Source organism: Mauremys mutica, chromosome 13 (assembly GCF_020497125.1).
Source record: "Mauremys mutica isolate MM-2020 ecotype Southern chromosome 13, ASM2049712v1, whole genome shotgun sequence".
In the NCBI taxonomy this organism is placed as follows: Eukaryota; Metazoa; Chordata; order Testudines; family Geoemydidae; genus Mauremys; species Mauremys mutica.
In genome coordinates, this window is record NC_059084.1 from 25,342,620 (window position 1) to 25,361,665 (window position 19,046).

A 19,046-nucleotide genomic window follows, 5' to 3' on the forward strand; every position below is an offset into this window, starting at 1 on the left:
TTAGTAAAAATGTAGATTAAAATGTTCAGATGGGTAAAAAGAGATTAAACGAGCTGATCAAAAAGAGAGAAATTTTCTTGATTTTTATTGTGGAGAAAATATTTCAGCAAACTCTAGTTAAAATTCTAGATTTGTTCCCCTTCAGGATGTAAAAGTTGACAGCTGTGGGCTGCTCGCTGTCTGCGATGCTTATCAGGAGGGGTCACGTTTCCAGACACATTTGCTAAGCTGAACCCCAGAACAGAACTTGCTTGTGCAAACAGTCACTTTAACTGTGTGTCATATATGTGAAACAAGCAGCTGTGGAGAAGCAACTGTGCACACTACACATGCAATTGAATGTGCGTATGGGAACGTCTGTGTGCAAGCCTCTGTGTGCATGCACACCTCGTGTCTGGTTTGTGATACATGTGTTGGTGTTGGAAGTACAATTTAGGAGCTGGTGTTTTAAGATGTGGCCCTGTGTGTCTATTCCAAGCATCTTAAGGCTTCTTTGGCCTCAAATTGAGGTTCCATATTGAAAGGTGTGTGGCCCAGTTGGCTAGGCTGGCTGCTCAGATAAGCTGGAGCATTGCAGGCTGGGGCTCATAGGCTTTGTGGCCATATGTCTGTACAGAAGATGTGAGAAGCCACAGGCTGCCCCAGGTCTAACCTTCCTAAGAGGAAGGGGGAAAGGATAAATATTGTTATGCTGGAAAGTGCTTACAGCTGCCATCAGGTGAGTCTCTGATCACTAGGCTAGACAATCAGCCCAGTTAAAGTCAACAGGTGTGCTAAACATTCTTCTTTCAGACTCAGTGGATGTAGCAAGTAACCCCCTTTATGTAGAGGGAGAGCTGGAAACAACAGAAGCTACAGCCCAAGGCAATAGGCCACAGGGCAAGGCCTGAGCAGAAGGTAAGATGTATGGTCTGTGGGGTTGTTTGGCAGGCTGTGTGCCTGAGAGGAAAGCCAACCACCAGCCAGAGAAGCAGACAGACACAGCTCCTTGAGCACGGAATACTTTGGAAAGGCAAACTTGGGGATTTCTGAGCAAGGAAACTGCCTGTTGTTTGGTTCTACTGTGTTCAGGGAACCAGGCCGGTGTGTCTATCCTTCATCTATAAACAGGATTGCACCAAACAACATACCCGGAGCATCATAATGGAAACAACCCTGCAAGGCCAGCAGCTTGGGCCAGAAGACACAACCATGGGGCTCTGGGAAGAACAAGTTCAGCTAATTATGCTGCTACCCAGTGTCTGAGGCCTGTACAAAGGCTGAGCCGGGTGGTTCGGTAACACATTTCTACCAGGGCAGCTCCCGTAAGGCAGGTGCAGTCTGTGCCCCTGGTGGTACTGGGGTCACATCTGCTCAGCCCGGACTGACCCTGGGGCTGAAATCCTGGCACCATGCAGGCCCTGGCAGAATGCCCCCCGACTGCAAAGGGCCTGGGGCTCACCTGGCCTGGTTAGCCACACAGCGCAAGAGGCAGGTAGGCACCCAGCTCCCTTGGACAATCCATGGCCCCTGACTCCCGGCGGTATCTTTGGCTGTGGGGAGGGGGTGCAGAAAGGGGGGTGAACGTGCCTTGGATGCCCCCAGTCCAGCAACAGGGGCGCTGCTCCCATGCAGGGATAATAGCTGGATTCCTGGTGGTGAGCAGCTGTATCTCCCCTCCCCGGGGGCAGGGCCAGCTGCAGAGGCTGGGGGATCCCCCCTCACAGGTGCGAGATCCCCGGGGCCTTTCTCTTGCAGAGGCGGATCCCGGGCACCTGTTGTCCCTGCGCTACGCAGCCGGGGGCTGGGCGCCCGCTCCTCCTTCCCCTCCCCGCCGCTGGCCTCAGTCACTTCCGGAGCGGAGCCGGGCCGGGCCGGGCCGAGCCGGGGCAGGATGGCCGCGGCCGTGGAGAAGGAGGCGAGCCAGCAGAGCACCCTAGGCGCCTACTCGCCCGTGGACTACATGAGCATCACCAGCTTCCCCCGCCTGCCCGAGGAGGAGCCGGCCGGCGCGGCGGCCGAGGGCTGCCTGCGCTCCAGGAAGGAGGAGGACGCGTTCCTGGGAGAGCAGGACACGGGTGAGAGGAGCCGGCCGGCAGCCCCGGCGCCCCCGCCCCGCCCGAGCATCCTTCCTCGCCTCCGGTCCCTCCCGCCTCCTGCATCCCTCCATCGCTGCATCCCTCCCGCCCCCGCCGCCTCTCTCCAGCCAGCCCTGCAGCCGCCCGGCTCCGAGGGCCCTGCTTTGCTCCCTGTATCCCTGCTGCCCTCCCTCCCCGCCGGCAGCCCCCGCAGCCAACCCCTCCAGGCCCGGGCCCCCTTCCCCCGCCCGCCTCCAGCCGCGGCTGCACATCAACCCTTCACACGGTTCTGTATCCAGCTTCGCCCACCTGCACCCCCCCCATTGCACCAAGCCATGCACCCCTCGCTATCCCTGCCTGCAGCCCGCCAAGCACCCCGCCCCCTGCATGGGCACCCCCCCCTGCTGCTCCCGCCTTCCCCCCTTCCCTATTTTCTGCTTCTTCTGATCCCTTCATTTCATAGAATCTCAGGGTTGGAAGGGACCTCAGGAGGTCATCTAGTCCAACCCCCTGCTCAAAGCAGGACCAACCCCAACTAAATCATCCCAGCCAGGGCTTCATCAAGCCTGTCCTTAAAAACCTCTAAGGAAGGAGATTCACCACCTCCCTAGGCAACCCATTCCAGTGCTTCACCACCATCCTCAGCCCCTTCCCTCATTGCTGCCTCCATCTCTCCTCTCAGTGCCTCTTCTCACTGCTGTCTCACTCCCTCCATCCCCCTTCACTGCTGCCTCCCTCTCTCGCCCCCACTCCTCTCCTGGTCTGACTCCCAAAGACTCCAGCACTCCCATTTCGGCTGCTCCAAATCCCTTGGTCACCCTGGACCAGGCCACCCACCCCTCACTAGCCCCCTCAGTTTCTGGTCCTGCGAAAGCCCCTGGCCCTGGCTCCACTCAGAATTCACTCTTGGAGCCTTTTGGGGAATAGGGTTGGGTGTTCTTTCACCCACGGTCTTCAGGGTTTGGCTGACTGGTCTTTCCCCTGCCCTTCAGGGATCTGCCGAGGGGACCACCTCTTTCCTCCCCTCAATTCACACAGGACTTGACACTTTTCAGTGGCTGGGCTGCTGATGGTCCCTCACCTTGCAGGGCAGTGGGCTAGCCGGCCAGGGCCCACTCCCTTGGGGGTAGGATTTCCCTGTGCAGTGGGGAATCTCCTCATGCAGGGAGGGAAGCTCCCAGAACACAGGCGAAGCCCAGCTTCTGGGGAGTGGGGCGCTCTCTGACAGCAGGCAGGCCCAAACCTACCTCCTGCTGCCAGCCAGAACATGGCAGATACTGCCCAGATCCACCCACCCCAGTGATCACTTCTTATAATGTGGCTGTCTCCCAAGATGGTTGAAGTACAGCTTGGTCTTGTAGTGTAGACAAGACTGAACCATGTCCTTGATCCATGCTGAATCCTTGGAAATAGTTTGGAGTTGTAATTAAAACACAGTTATGTCCTGTTACTCATTTTCCCCCAAAATACCACACTTGGTCAGTCTCTCTCTCTCTCAGACTCTTCTAGCATTTAGGCAACCGAACCTGGCATTTCAGCCTTTCCCAGGGGAACATCCCATCTGTTTTTGTGTTACCCTTCTCTCTATTCCCCTCACTCTTACCAGCCCCTTCACTTAGTTCATTACTATCCTGCATTATCCCTTCATCCAAGCATCCTCATACCCATGCATCAGTCTATCCTCCCATCTCCCCATCTCAGTCACACCAAGCACTTGGAATGTCACTACCCTTTTTATTCTTAATTATTAGTATTCTCTATATCTTATTAGGCTCAGAAGGGTCTTGCTAAGATCCTGTGTCATCGTCTTTACCATCCTCTGCCCAGTTTCCCACTTTAGTTTGCTGGGGTCTCCGGTTTGGTAGTGCAATACCAGCTTCAAAGACATATAGACACTTGCAAACAGCTGTGAATTGTTCCTGTCAACTGCCTGGTTTTAATAAAATTAGCTGGGTTTTAAATTATTCTTGATAAACTCTTTTTTAAAAAAAATTGTTTCTTTACAGATGATCAAAGTCATATTTTTCTCCAATGGATCCAAATTGACTCCCTCCACCTGCCCCAGCACCGCCTCTGTGCCTAACCCCTGCCCCACACACCCCCAGCTCCAACTCATGTCTAAGTGAAACCAGGTGGTATAGAGACTGTAGGTCAGATTCATCCCCAGTGTAACTATAAAGAGTTCCGTAGACTCTGTTGATGTTAGTAGATGTACACTAGGGATTAATTTGGCCCCTAGTTCATTAATAGCATCCTGATGTGACAATGATGCATGTGACTAGCTGTTGCTCCCCTCTCTCAAACCAGCAAAGTATTTGGTTCCCAGTGATGACTGGTCACTATCAGGTCAGGGCTGCTACCACTGGGTCACCAGAGTGAGAACAAATATCTATGCATGCATCTCTCTGTCAAGGCAAGGACTGTTTTGTATAGCTCCCAGTCAAGTCTTTGACCCACTGACTTTGAGGACTGAAAGCTAATTTGCAAGTGGTCACAGTTTTTACCTTTTCATTTCCTTGATCACATTCTCTACCCCGATATAACGCGACCCACTATAACGCCAATTCAGATATAACGCGGTAAAGCAGTGCTCCGGGGGGGGAGGGGCCGCGCACTCCGGTGGATCAAAGCAAGTTCAATATAACGCGCTTTCACCTATAAGATTTTTTGGCTCCCGAGGACAGCATTATATCGAGGTAGAGGTGTACTAAGTTTTCATCATCCATTTTCATTTCATGCCATTCCAGGTTGCACTCACTTTCAGGTCCAAGAGAGAAATGTCCCCTTGGTTACTTTACCTTGGAATCTATGGGAAAGATTTTTCAAAAACTTTAGGTATATCACTGTGTGTGCAAAATGCAAGCACAATTTCATGCCTCACCTATGTAGCGAGGTCCCACAGGGGTCTGTCCTGGGTCCAGTGCTATTCAATATTTTCATTGCTGGCTTGGATGCTGGAGTGGAGAGTATGCTGATAAAATCTGCAGATGACACTAAGCTGGGAGGGGGTTGCTAGGACTTTGGAGGACAGGATTCAACATGACCTTGACAAATTGGAGAACTGGTCTGAAATCAACAAGATGAAATTCAATAAAGACAAAGGGTAATTGCTACACTTAGGAAGGCAAAATGAAATATAAAGCTACAAAATGGGGAATAACTGGCTGGGCAGTAATACTGCAGAAAAAGATCTGGGGGTTATAGTGGGTCACAAATTGAATATGAGCCACCAGTGTGATGCATCTGTGACAAAGGTTAACATCATTATGGGGTGTGTTAACAGGAGCATTATATGTAAGACAAAGGAGGTAATTGTCCTGCTCTACTCAGCACTGGTGAGGCCTCAGCTGGAGTTCTGTGTCCTGTTTGGGTGTCACACTTTAGGAAAGATGTGGACAAGTTGGAAAGAGTCCAGAGAAGGGCAACAAAATTTTGGTTTAGAAAACCTGATCTCTGAGGGAAGGATAAAAAACCAGGCATGTTTAGTCTTGAGAAAAGAAGACTGGGGGGACCTGATCACTGTCTTCAAATAAGTTAAGGACTGTTATGAAGAGGAGGGCGATGAGTTCTTCTCCAGGGCCACTGAAGGCAGGATAAGAGGTCATCAGCTTAACTGCAACAAGGGATATTTAGGTTAGATATTAGGAAAAACTTTCTAACTAAAAGGGAGTTAAATACTGGGATAGGGTTCCAAGGGAGGTTGTGGAGGTTTTTAAGAACAGGTTTGACAAACACCTGTCAGGGATGGTCTAGGTTAGGGGTAGGCAACTTATGGCACGCATGCTGAAGGTGGCACACGAGCTGATTTTCAGTGGCACTCACACTGCCTGGGTCCTGGCCACCACTCCAGGGAGCTCTGCATTTAATTTTAAATGAAACTTCTTAAACATTTTAAAAACCTTATTTACTTTACATACAACAATAGTTTAGTTTATATATTATAGACTTATAGAAAGAGACCTTCTAAAAATGTTAAAATGTATTACTGGCACATGAAACCTTAAATCAGAGTGAATAAATGAAGACTCGGCACACCACTGCTGAAAGCTTGCTGACCCCTGGTCTAGGTATACTTGGTCCTGCCTCATCAGGCCTAGATGACCTCTTGAGGCCCCTTCCAGCCCTACAGTTCTATGATTTGATGTGTGCCATTATCCTGGTGGTGCTATCTGGCTATTTGTGTGCACAGGTACTGAATTTCCCCACCGTGCTGCAGTAGTTTCATGCAGAAATCTGTTACACAATTGCACAGCTGACATTTTTGAATGTTTCATGTTCCTACTCACCTATTCCACTGTATAAATGAAAATATAAACGCTTATATGAATGTAACATCAAGTGGCTTTGAAAAATCTACTTGTGCACTCGCCAGTGCCAAGTAGGAGACATTATTTGGCACATTGAGGAAGTGGTAATCTAGGTCTTCATTGTCTGCCCAATCTAAGCTCTCATTTAATAAAAATTGTATTTCCTGTGGTTGTGAAGAGCACCTTCCAGTGAGAATCAGATGGAACCGGACAAGCGCCATCTTTCTGAGCCTATAGACAGGCAGCTCCAGGGTGGGGAGTCAGGAGGGTTAGATTCTGAGATATTTATATTGCCCCCCAATTACCGCATTATTTGAGCACGTCTCAGTCATTAATATTTTTATCCTCACAACATCCCTGTGAGGCAGGACATTGCTGTTATCCCCCTTTCACGGATAGGAAACTGAGGCCGAATGACTTGCCTAGGTTCACACAGGAAGTCTGTGGCAGAGCAGGAAATTGAACCCAGCTCATGGGCTAGTGCCCAAACCACTGTCCTTTCTCTTAGGCTGCTGTTCCCAACTCTGCCATGGACACCCTGTGTGACAGGACTGGCCCAAGGTCGTCTCTCTATGCTCTGGTTTCCCCATCTCCACAGGGGGGTACAAGAGCATCCCCGCCTGCAAGTTGTGTTTTGAGGCTGAATTCATTAATGCCTGTGAAGGTCTCCGAGATCCTTGGATAGCAGGCACGGTGCACCCACCCAGCATTCGGATTATTTGCCTGTCACAGGGGCAAACAAGGATTAAAAGCTGCAGGGTGACACAGGGTTTAAAAGCTCTGAGCGGTGGAGGGCCAGGCCGATACCATATGGACTAAAGAAGTGGTTCTCAAACTTTTGTATGGGCAACCCCTTTCACCCAGCAAGCCTCTGAATGTGACCCCCCCCATAAATTAAAAACACATTCATGCAGTTTATTCAGCAGCTGAATTAATCAAACCCTCTAATGCTGTCTCAGTCCTAGGGCTGGCCTTAGGAAACATGGCACTCTGAGCACATTTCTATTTTGGTGTCCTTTCTTTGGAGGAGGAGCGGGGCTGAGGTGAACAGGGGTAAGGGTGGATCTGGGCTGGAGGTGCTCTGGGCTGTCAGCCCCATGCATGGGTGGGCTTGGGGCTGACAGCTCACGACCCCCATGTAACCACCTCAGGACCCCCTGAGGGGTCAGGACCCCAGTTTGAGAACCCCTGGGCTAAAAGGTGGTTACACCAGACCTTATCTGTTGGAGGGTGGTGCTCTTGCAGCTGCCTTTCCCTACATTCACCTTCAACTTCCTCTGAACACTGACTCCCCGTGGACCCTCCCTAGGGACCAGCTCCACAGCCTGACTCTCTCATGCCAGATGCCAAAGCCCCACCAGTTGCTGAAATTCCCCTTACTAGCAAGTGCTCAAATCCTGTTTTTCAGTTGCAAAACCCTCCCACATTCACTTTCTTACCTCTCCGCCCCACTCCTGTGTGTATAATACATGGGGTGTCGAAGTTCCTGGGACCCCAAGGAACAAATGGCCTGCCTGGTGTAACTGTTTGCCATGAAAGTCTCCACAGGAAGGTGTCTTCTGAAGTGATGGGCAGTGTTTGAGCAGGGGTAGAAGGAGAGCTGAGGGTCTGGGTTTTATTGGGGGAAGAAAGGGGCACGTGTTGAGCTCTGTCATCCCAACTATAGGCATGGCGGAGGTCTAATTTTCAGTCCTGCAGTCTCTGTTTCCAGAGCTCTATAGTAGCACAAGAGAAGCCTGGCTTAGCATTGAGATTGGAGACACCCATGGTTTTGCACAGAGATTCCTGCTGCTTTGATTCTCCAAGTAAGAGAGCATCAGTATTTGTCATTTGATTTTCTTGCTAGAGGTGAATGTGGTGCTGGTGGAATTGAGAGAAGTGTGAATGCTGGCTGGAGACAGGGGTTGTGCACAATTTGCCCCAGCTCTACAAGAGTAATTACCTCCCCTGCTAGTCCAGTTGTGGGCCCCCCCATACAGTTCAGCTTATGTGCTGCACTTCTGACCTGTGCCCTTCTACTCTTCCAATTCCGGGCTTCCACACAGCTCTGCCAAAGCACCCCAATCCTGACCTGCAGCACCCCTTGATGTTCCAGTCTTGGGCCTCTTCCCATTGCCCCAGCCTATACACAGCCACTGCCCGCCCACCTCAGCCCTGGCTCACTCTGTCCATCTTGAGCTCCTGTTGAGAAGAGGCACCCAGCTGTGTTGCACTGTGTGGGGTTTCTTTGCTATGGACCAACATCCACTGGGGACTCAGATGAGAACATCAAACACGGTTCCATGGGTGACCTGAGGCAGGATTGCAGCCCTGGTCTCCAGAGATGAAATGCAGGAGGAGGGTTTTGACTGAGCTATTGTCTGGTACTATTAACGAGTCATGTCTTGGTTGAAGGTTGTACAGGTGCTTAGACCTTAGGGCAATGGTGCCCAGCCTTATTACACAGGAGGGTCACAGAAACCTAAGCACCACCTTGTGAGGGCCAAACAGATTCAATATGATTTCAAGTCACCTGTACTGATTATTAGTTTGTTCGTCTTGTTTCGTATGTATTTAGATAGGTTGTTTCTATGTGCAGTATTGTCTATTTAAAAACAAATAAAGAAATGAGTGCCTAAAATGTGTATCAATTATAGAAAACAGGAAAAATGATGTACACGCTATCACAAAAAGCTAATGAATCAATCGGCTGTTAGAATATTGTGTCGAAGCAGGCTGGGATCTTATGAAATGCTCTGGTGAGCTGTGTATGGCTTGTGGGCCGTAGGTGGAGCCCTCCCGCCTTCGGGGATAAGGGTTCTTTTATAAGTTGGCAAATAAATATAGTAGGCCAAGCTTGATCTCTCATGCTTTGCCTTGGCAGTGGCCTTACTCCTGAGTTACGGTGAGATTGGTGTAAGAAGAACTTTATTGACTCCAGTGCAGTTACTCCTGGTTTACTGCAGTGCAACTGAGATTAGAATTGGGGCCCATCCTGACCCCAGGGGAGTTGCACCTGTTTACCCCAGGTCTCAATTTGGCTTAGTGGTTTTAAAATGTCAGGAATGAGACAGGACCTGGAAGGTCATAACTGCTGTCTTCCCCAGAAGCACTTGGAAGGAGGCTGGTAGAGACATTAAGAGGTTAATTGGGGCCTTTCATCTCCACCTGTTCAGCTTGGCTTAGTAAGTGAGCCAAGCCCTTCCGTGAGGACAGGGGAATGTGTCCTTAGTACAGGATGAGCAGGGACAGCCTAACATTAGCCCCAGACTATTCCTGCTCCCCTGACAAATGGGGCAGAGACCAGGCTGCCAGCAGCCATTCTCCCTCTTAGCTCATTGAGTTAGTTACTGACTGGAGTTGGGGCATATTATGTATTTTATTAATCATTTATATTACAGTGGTGCCCAAAGGCCCTAGTCAGGACGAGGACCCTCACTGGGCTAGGTGCTGTACAACCATATAGGAAGAGACAGGCCTTGCCTCAAAGAGTTTACAGGTCACATTGGCAAGAGTGACAGACAGTCCCAGACAGACAACATCTGAGTGAAATAAAAGGGCAGAGGGGCACAACTTGTTACATTTGGTTTTTTTTTATTATTTTCCAGATCACCCCTCCACCCCATTCCCTCCCCTCTCTTGGGCTGCCCCAGCCAACCTGCTTCAGCATTGCTGACCCAGGGTCCCCTCATCCCAATCTGCTCATCCCACAGAAATAGCTTTAGGCTCAAGAGGGAAAAAAAGCGACAGTTACAGACTGACAGAGAATGTCTCAGGGCTCCTGGCCTAGACCCCCGGGGCAGAAGCCCCTCTTGGCCAGTCTCTTCCCCCTGCAGTGACTGGTGGCAGCTCTGTGCCTCTCTCTCTTTGCCAGGGAGATGCGTGGAACCCTGCTGCCCCTTGGGTTAATACACATGACTGCTAGTTGCAGGTAGTACTCAGCTGCAGGAGGCCTGCTGATCACACATTCAAACCAAGAGCCAATTGTTCTACTTGTTAACTTGTTCTCCAGTTAATATGCAGCCTTTTTATCACAGGACAAGAGAACAGCTCTTCTCTTCCATCCACAGTCCTCCCCCCCGACACCTCCTTTCTCTGCTGTAGGTGCTGCCAGCCAGTTCACTTCTGCAGAACACCTCTTGTGTCTCTGACGCTGGTTTCTTGCTGAGCATGTCCTAGCATTCTCCAGGCTGGGATGCTGTCCAGGAACTTTCCAAAGGCGTCTCTGGGCCTACTCTCCTCTCACACTAGTGCAAACCAGGAGTGATCCCATTCGAATCAATGGTGTTTCACTGGTGAGCACCTGGTATAAGTGGGAGGAGAATCTGACCCTATGCATAATCATTATTATTATCAATAAGCAGTGCTTACCTACTTTCGCCAGGGGTATTTCTTGCTTTTTGCAGCACTCAGCAACTCCCGATCTCGTTGTACAGAGATGGAAAAATAAGGGACGTCCCTTGTAATAAGGGACTGTTGGCAACCCTAGCTGCACCTGAGCTCTGACGATGCCAGCACTTGCAACGCAAGAGGAACTTGCTTCACCTGAACAAGAGAGGAAGCACACGGAAGATGACTGTAACAGCTCTAATACCCACTCCCCCAGAACCACCCGGAGAGGGAAAGGAACAGGAGAGCACTGAAAGGTCCCACTCTTAGATGACCATAGATAATTGGATTGGTTGTGATAGGCCCATGTAATTAATCTCAGCCAATCACTGGCTAGGACATAGTCACCATTGGCTGACTTTTTTTTTTAAACTAAGTGGTAAATAATGTGGTCAATCTTGGAATGGTGTAAAATTTCCTCTGAGCACATGACCTCATCTCAGCCAATTGGAGTGTGTTTGAGCAGGAAATGCTGGTGACAGCACACCACTGGCCAGTGTGAATATAAATCTCTATTTGAAGTAGGATTTAAATAGCAGCTGAGTCGGGCCCAGGTCCCAAGTGGCTATTAACTCCCAGGTAATGCCCTCTGTGCAGGATCTTCTCACATTCATCAACCTTGTGAAAATAACAGAGGAAGAAAATATAGATTTGAAGGACGTTGAACAGTAAGGTAAATTGTTTTCAAAAGCCTGTGGAAGTGATGTGCACTTTGTTTGCTGTTCTGGCCTTTTTCTCCCAGTTAAAGCCTGGCCAGAGCTGGCTCAAGGCACCAGCGCTGCAAGCAGGTGCTTGGGGCGGCCAGTGGGAAGGGGTGGCACGTCTGGCTTTTCGGCGGCAATTTGGCGGCGGGTCCTTCAGTCCCTCTCCAAGGGAAGGACCTGCCGCCGAAGAATGAAGTGGTGGCTATAGAGCTGCCGCCAAAGTGCCGCCGATCGCTGCTTTTTTTTTTCCCCTGCTGCTTGGGGCGGCAAAAACGCTGGAGCCGGCCCTGAGCCTGGCAGTGGGACACAGGGCCTCCTTCTGTTGGGTGTATCATTTCTGATATTGTAATTACACCGAGTCACCAGATTTTGCGTTTCTTCTCATCGTTGTTCGAAAGCTTAAGTAGTGGGAAACTGAAACAGTCTCCTTGCCTCCTGAATGCTGTTAGGTTTAGTTGAGTTGCTGTGAACCACTAATGTACCCTAGACAGACAGACAGGTAGGTAGAGTTCCCCTATTCCCTCTACTATTTTGATGTGGGTATGTTTGATTAAGTTGCTTTACCTTAAGCACAGGGCCCAAGTAATATTGATGGGGTTTTTGGTCTTAACTGCATCTTCTGCAGCGTTTCTGAGACTGGTCTGCAAGCAGAATAACATGGGATCTGTGTTACAACCAAGCCTAAAAAGGCACTAATCGTGGGTTCATTGCTGGAAATGTTGGTGCCCTCGGTCTATCCATCCATCTGCTGCATCAAGCAAAATTCAGACAAGTTACCTGTCCAAATCTCACCATCTACAGGGAAAAGCCCCCTTAAGGCTAACAGGTGTTAAAGGAAGGTAGGAGTAAAACGACCCAGAGCAGTATTTGAGCCAGAAAATCTATTGAAAGCTCAATAGGGAAGATAATCACTTTGTTGGAACAGGTACAGATGTAATGCTAATTCAGCTTATGCACTGGAATAAGAACCCAAGCTTCCTCAATACCTAACCCTCATTCCCTTTCCTCCCTGCCTCTGAAGATCCAGATTCTTTCCTGAAATCAGCTCGCCTCCAGCGCCTGCCATCATCTTCATCGGAGATGGGCAGTCAGGATGTCTCGCCGCTGCGGGAGACCAGCAAAGACCCATTCTCTGCGGACTGCAGCTGCCGCCAGGATGGGCTGACTGTGATCATCACGGCCTGCTTAACCTTTGCGATGGGAGTCACAGTGGCCCTGATCATGCAGATCTACTTTGGGGACCCACAGGTAAGTGGAGGCTTTTTTTTTAAAAAAAAATAGGACAATCTAGCTATGGGAAGAATTGGTTGCTGGGCACTACAGCTTCCTCCTTTGCTCTCAGCAATTAAGACACCCAGCAAATGCTGGTAATGCCAAAAAGGGACTGTAGAATTGAGATTGGGAGCCTCCATACCGATTCCCTCTCAATGATTCCACATCAGATCAGAACCGTTTACACAGCAAAAGCTTTTTCTACCAGCCCGTGCTGTAAGGTCCCTGCTGGATCTGAGAGTCAAGCTGGGTTCTCTCTGCTCTTGCATCATCGATGCGGCCAGAGATTATGCAACCAGATTTATCTGTGAGGTTTTGGTGATGATGCACTGGAGAGAATAGAATCCAGCTCATCCTGCCCTGGTTGGCTCTGTGGTTCAAACAGGAGAAAAACCTAGACCTGAAAAAATGTAGTCAGCAGCTCTGTTATTAAGGCAGAAGGCACCTTTGGTACACAGTCACTTTTCTGACAATCACAGGGCGAAATGATAGTGTTGCTGGTCTGTATATTGTGTGGGGCATCTGTCATTTAGGGATATAATTTTTAACTGGGACTAGGCAGTGTAATGGTTTAAACTACAGAGGAACCCCCTGCTATTCCCTGCCTGTGCTTCATATTTTACACACTGGCCGTTTCTCCCCACTTCACCGCAAGGGTTTCACAGGAAAGCCAGCACTGCTGTGTGGGCCCATTTTACTAAGACTTTGTTGCTTTGACAAAATAGGCTACAGAACATTTACTAGTGTGCTGTGATGTCGTGTAATGGGGTGTGTGTGTCGCAAACAGATGACAGTGGGTCTTGACCACACTGTCCTCCCCATACTGCTCAATGAGGTGGGAGGTCCTGACTAGACGTCCTGGGGCAGGTCTCAGAATAGGAAAGGAGCATCCTTGCTCTTTCAATCATTTGGACTCTTGCTGATGCACAGAGTTCATTTGCAACAGATATCTGTTTAGATAGCCGTCTGTCTAACCACCTGTCTGTCTGTCTGTGCTGTATTGTTAGAGTGCCCACAATTAGAGAACTGTACCTAGGTGCTGAACATAGTAAAAGCAAACTGTTTCCTGATCATCCTTGACAAATAGCTAGGCCCTGCTGCAGGGGTTGTGTTTAGGCAGGGGCAGCTCCAGGCACCAGCACGCCAAGCCCGTGCTTGGGGCGGCAAGCCGCGAGGGGCGCTCTGCCGGTCGCCGTGAGGGCGGCAGGCAGGTTGCCTTCGGCAGCATGCCTGCGGAGGGTCCGCTGGTCCCGCGGCTTCGGCGGACCTACCGCAGGCTGCCGCCGAATTCGCGGGACCGGGGACCTCCCGCAGGCAAGTCACCAAAGGCAGCCTGCCTGCGGTGCTTGGGGTGGCAAAATGCCTAGAGCCGCCCCTGTGTTTAGGTGTGTACACGGGGATGGGGGGCCCTGCTATGGGGTTTTGTTTCGGTGCATGGTGGTGATGGGAAGGCCCTGCTGCAGGGGTTGTGTTTAGGTGTGGTGGTGGTGGGGATGGGGGCCCTGCTATGGGGTTTTGTTTAGCTGCATGGGGGTGATGGGTGGCCCTATTACAGGGGTTATGTTTAGGTGTGGTGGTGGGGATGGAGGCCCTGCCATGGGGGTTGTGTTTAGGTGTGGTGGTGGGGATGGGGGCCCTGCTATGGGGTTTTATTTAGGTGCATGGGGGTGATGGGTGGCCCTGCTACAGGGGTTGTGTTTAGGTGTGGTGGTGGGGATGGGGGCCCTGCTATGGTGTTTTGTTTAGGTGCATAGGGGTGATGGGAGGTGTGAGGGGCTGCTGCAGGGGTTGTGTTTAGGTGTGTGCACGGGGATGGGGGGCCCTGCTGCAGGGATTGTGTTTGTGTGAGGATGGGGCCCTGCTATGGGGGTTGTGTTTAGGTGTGTTGGGGAAATGAGGGCCGTGCTGTGGGCATTGCTTGTGATGTCTGCCTTGTTGTTTTCTTAAGTTTTGTATGGGATTTTGAAAACGTACAAAACATGAAGAGGTTTGAGTAGAACAAAGAGGCCAGCTGTTCTCAGCCCTGTCCAGGTGCCAGTTGTGGTTGTGACATAACATGGTATATCTAGGGCTAGAGCGTGGCTGTAGGAACGACCGGCTGCACTAGAGCATTTGGCACTCCACCGGTAGCAGTGGCTGGAGGCCTTTTGTCTAAGGAGAAGTCAGGCCAGGCAGTCTCAGCTGCAGCACAAGGAGTGACGTAGTCAGGAATCCAACTGCTCAGCCATTTACAGGTTAAAACCAACTCCTTGAATTGCACACAGACATAAACCATCTGCAGCTGCCGGGGCCGGCTCCAGACCCCAGCGCGCCAAGCGCGCGCTTGGGGCGGCATTTTGCTGGCAGGGCGGCAGGCGGCTCCGGCGGACCTTCCGCAGTCATGGCTGCGGGAGGTCCACCGGAGCCGCGGGACCAGCGAACCTCCCGCAGGCATGACTGCGGAGGGTCTGCTGGTCCCGCGGCTCGGGTGGACCTCCCGCAGGCACATCTGCAAGAGGTCCCCCGGAACCGCGGGACCCGCGACCGGCAGCGCGCCCCCTGCGGCATGCTGCCCTGCTTGGGGCGGCCAGATTCCTAGAGCCGCCCCTGGCAGCTGCCCATGTTCGTTATGGGCCCCAGACCAGGCCCTGCCATGGGCTTGAATGCGAGCGTGGGAAATGCTCCTTCCGCCAGCAGATGGCGCTGCCTTTCTCCTACCGCATGGCTTTGCTTCTCCTAGATATTCCACCAGGGTGCCGTGGTCACCGATGCTGCCCGCTGCACGGCGCTGGGCATTGAGGTGCTCAACAAGCAGGGATCCTCAGTGGACGCAGCCATCGCCGCAGCTCTGTGCGCAGGAATAATCAACCCCCACACGTCCGGCATCGGCGGGTAGGTGCAAACCGGTCGCTGTGCTCCCCTCTGCTGAGAGGGCCCACTTGGTGTGGTGGCGTGCTGAGGGGGCAGAACCAGCAGGGCAATGGGGCCGGTGTCAGGCTAGGAGTGTAGTCAGGCAAGTGGTGCAGAGCTTTGCCGGGGAGCCGAAAGGAGTTCCTCTCTGTGCTGCAGCCCTAGGGCTGCCCTGTGCTCTGGGGACGGGCACGGGAGGAATTGGGATCACAAAGTGTCATTCGACTCCGTGCTTCTCGCCTCCTTTGTGCACCTGCCGGCTGGCGATGGGGAAGGCTTCCACTGCATCCTCATTATAGGGATGGAGCCCGACGAGCCCTTCACAGCCTTGAAAGCAGGGGAGAGGCTACAAAGATCCTTCTCCTCTGTGTACCTCTAGACAAGGCTGGCCACGCTCTGTCCTGGCTCTTCCTGCGCACAAGGACTGCTCAAGACTAGTGCTGATGATGGTGTTAGCCTCCTCAAAGGGAGAGGGCTATGACCTTACCCCCTCTGCAGCCGCCAGCAGAGACAGGGAAGTGTGGGGAGAGTTCTTGGGAGCCAGGCTGACACATGCTGCCCTGAGTCATGCATGCTGCTTTTAAGATCTTCTGCTGCGGAGGTTTGCCATTGCACCACCCCCAGCACAGGTGCAATTGAGTCCTTATTCTAAACTATCATGCTGGATGCTGGTGGGGAGGCAAGGGTGGCTACCAAATCATTGTGACAGTGGTAGACCAGATCCTTTCTCCCATCCTTCTGGCTGCTTTGCATTGCTAAGATGGGCCAGTGGCAGGAGAGAGGCATGGCTGGAGTGTGCTGCACTCTGATGATCCAGGACCAGTTGAAGGGTTCCCAGAAGGCAATTCCAGCAAGCACAAGCTAGAGCAGCCCTGAGTCTGCTCTAGCATGTGTAGGGGTGGATCTGGCCCCCAGGATCGGGAGAGATTAAACAGGGGTGGAATGCTCCCTATTCCCCCACCCCAGGTATGCTGAGTGGATCTGTCCTGGTGTTTTTTGAGAACCGAATAAGATTTGTTACACCTGTAAATCATGGCCCTATTACAACAGCAGCAGCAGCATGTTGCTATATGGGCGTTCCCTCAACTCCTGGTGGGACAAAGTGAATGTAAGGAGATCTAAACTGGAGGAATGTGCAGAGTGAGGGGGCTGGAGGAAAGTGCCAACTGCACCATCTTGGACTCCATGTGACCTCCCCACCCCCGAGTCTAGCTTACTGCCTGGAGCTGCTGCCTCCCTTTGGCGTTAGTTTCAAAAGATGTTATGCAAGTGAGACTTGAACCCTGCACTTGCCAGGACACCAGGAAGTCCCAGGGAATGTTACATAAATGCTGTCACCTGATAATGTCTCATCAACTCGGATTTGAGAATCTTTTGTTGTAAGTGGAAACTCCGGTTTGATCCCAAAGCCTGTTACTAAATCTCTGTTTAGGATTAAAAAAAAAAACAGAACAAACCACAAATGGATGGACTAGGTGGGAATGGATTTAGGAAATATGCAATTTACCCAAGACTTCTAAGGCACAGAGTTCCTGTGTTCTAATTGGGGATTAAAGCATCAAGTGAACAACTAAATTTTAAACCAACGTGCACAAATAATTAGCTATTGGAACAATGTACCATGGAATGTGGATTCTCCATCACTTGCAGTCTTTCAATCAAAATGAGTTGCCCTTCTAAAATATGCACTGGTCCAACCACAAGCTTTAGGGATTGATGCAGGAATCACTTGGTGAAATCTATGGTCTGTGTTATGGAGGAAGTCGGACTAGGCTGGCCTTCGAATCTATGAGCAATAGTCAACAATAATGAATAATCTCACTTTCAAAAAAAGCTTCAACATTTTTGATTCTGAAGGTGTTTTTAGTTTGAACGCTGCTGGTTCATCACCTTCCTCTCTACTGTCTCACACCTTTCTTCATGATCTCCCCCACCAGGTTTTAGTTGTTAAACTTGTAGATGTATTGTAATGGTTTCTAATGCATGCTAGAATGTGCCCATTATGACATGTGGGCCTCTGAGTACTTGGGTCACTAAATGTGAAATGATTCCTGTGATCTCAACTGCAGCAGAACAGGCCACATTGTACACACAGAAGCATGATTTCCTAGGGTGACACAAGCCCATTCTTGATCTGAATGTTTATTCTGGAGCCCGAGTGTGGTAGAGATTATAAATAAGTCATTTCTTGGATGAAACTGATTTCTATTGGGTCATATAAACAGTTAGGACACAAAGAGCTGCTATATTGGTGTAAAGGGAAGGTTGTATTGAAGGAACCTGGTAAAATCCGTAGTTGAACAAGTCCCTGTAATTACTCCGTTGGAAAGTGGAGTTGCATTGTTGTTTGTATAGCCGTAGAAGTCAAGAAGAGGGCCCCATTGTGCTAGGATGTATGCACAGGAGAGACAGTCCCTGCCCCCAAAAGCTTACAATCGAAACAGAGAAGACAGGCAAAGAATGGGAGAAAGAAAGTGCTGTCCTCTCTGTTTTATAGAGGGGGAACTGAGACACAGATCTGGGGTCTTAGCCAAGATCGCACAGGAAGTCTGTGACAGAGCTGGGAAGTGAACTGTGGTCTCGTGAATCCCAGTCCAGGCCTTCACACCAAATCCTGCTTTTCCCTGTGGGCATCTGCCAAGGACATTGGGATTTTCCCTGTTCTGTAAATTATTAAGAGTGCTGACTAACTGTATTTTGTGTGTGTTGTGCAGATAATAGTGATGCTTAACAAACGACCAGTCATCATCGGAGTTAATAAGGATTCCAGAACAAGTTAGAAATAGGCTCATGCAGCAGCTTTTAGATCTGGATTTTGTACACCCCCATGTCTGAGCTGATGTGTTTGGAGCCAGTACTTTGCTCTGGCCCACTCTGAAAATAGGGCCATTTTCAAAATGTGGACCTTGCTTTAGATTTCAAATACAGCCCCTCTCCAGGGTTTTGGCTTGTGCTCACCTGTAGATCAAATGTGCTCATCTTACAAATCCAAGATCAGAGATTGGGATCTGAAACGCAGACTGAGCTCTTTCCGCTTCCTATATCATCATCACCGGTGATAAAGATTCTGTCACTGGCATCAGCTAACGGATAAGGTGAAGTTGCACAAAACGGAACAGCCTCCAAGTCACTCTCCCTGGCTGTGATGGTTCTGCCTGCCTGCCAGGAGTAAATGTTTGTGTGCGCCCATGAAGTCAGCAGAATGGGGTACAGGCTCACAGCTGCATTAGTAAATGCTCGGGGAGTCCAGTGGACAGCAAGGAGCTCTGGATGCCCAATGTGCTCTTCCTTTGCAGTGGGGGAGTCATGCTGGTCCATGATATCCGGAAGAACAAGAGTCAGGTGATTGACTTCCGAGAGACAGCCCCCTTTGGGATCCAGGAGGAAGGCCTTCGGAAGGCCTGGGAGCTGAAGGTGGGCTGGAGAACCTTTATATTTTCTTTTCGTGG

General features: G+C 50.6%; 1 protein-coding gene across 4 annotated transcripts in view; it reads left to right on the top strand.

Annotated features, from left to right (window-relative positions):
- The first annotated feature begins 698 nt into the window (after positions 1 to 698).
- Positions 699 to 19,046, top strand: part of GGT7 (gamma-glutamyltransferase 7) — a 50,305-nt gene continuing 31,957 nt past the window's right edge. For 2 of the 4 annotated variants that reach the window (XM_044984636.1, XM_044984639.1), the window contains exons 1-4: positions 1,848 to 2,057; positions 12,458 to 12,684; positions 15,428 to 15,579; positions 18,894 to 19,011. In XM_044984636.1, coding sequence (XP_044840571.1) covers positions 1,874 to 2,057; positions 12,458 to 12,684; positions 15,428 to 15,579; positions 18,894 to 19,011 — 681 coding nt within the window. In that variant the 5' untranslated portion in view covers positions 1,848 to 1,873. Of the gene's footprint in view, positions 719 to 803; positions 898 to 1,847; positions 2,058 to 12,457; positions 12,685 to 15,427; positions 15,580 to 18,893; positions 19,012 to 19,046 lie in introns of those variants that run through there. The other 2 variants (XM_044984638.1, XM_044984637.1) reach the window with 2 other exon arrangements.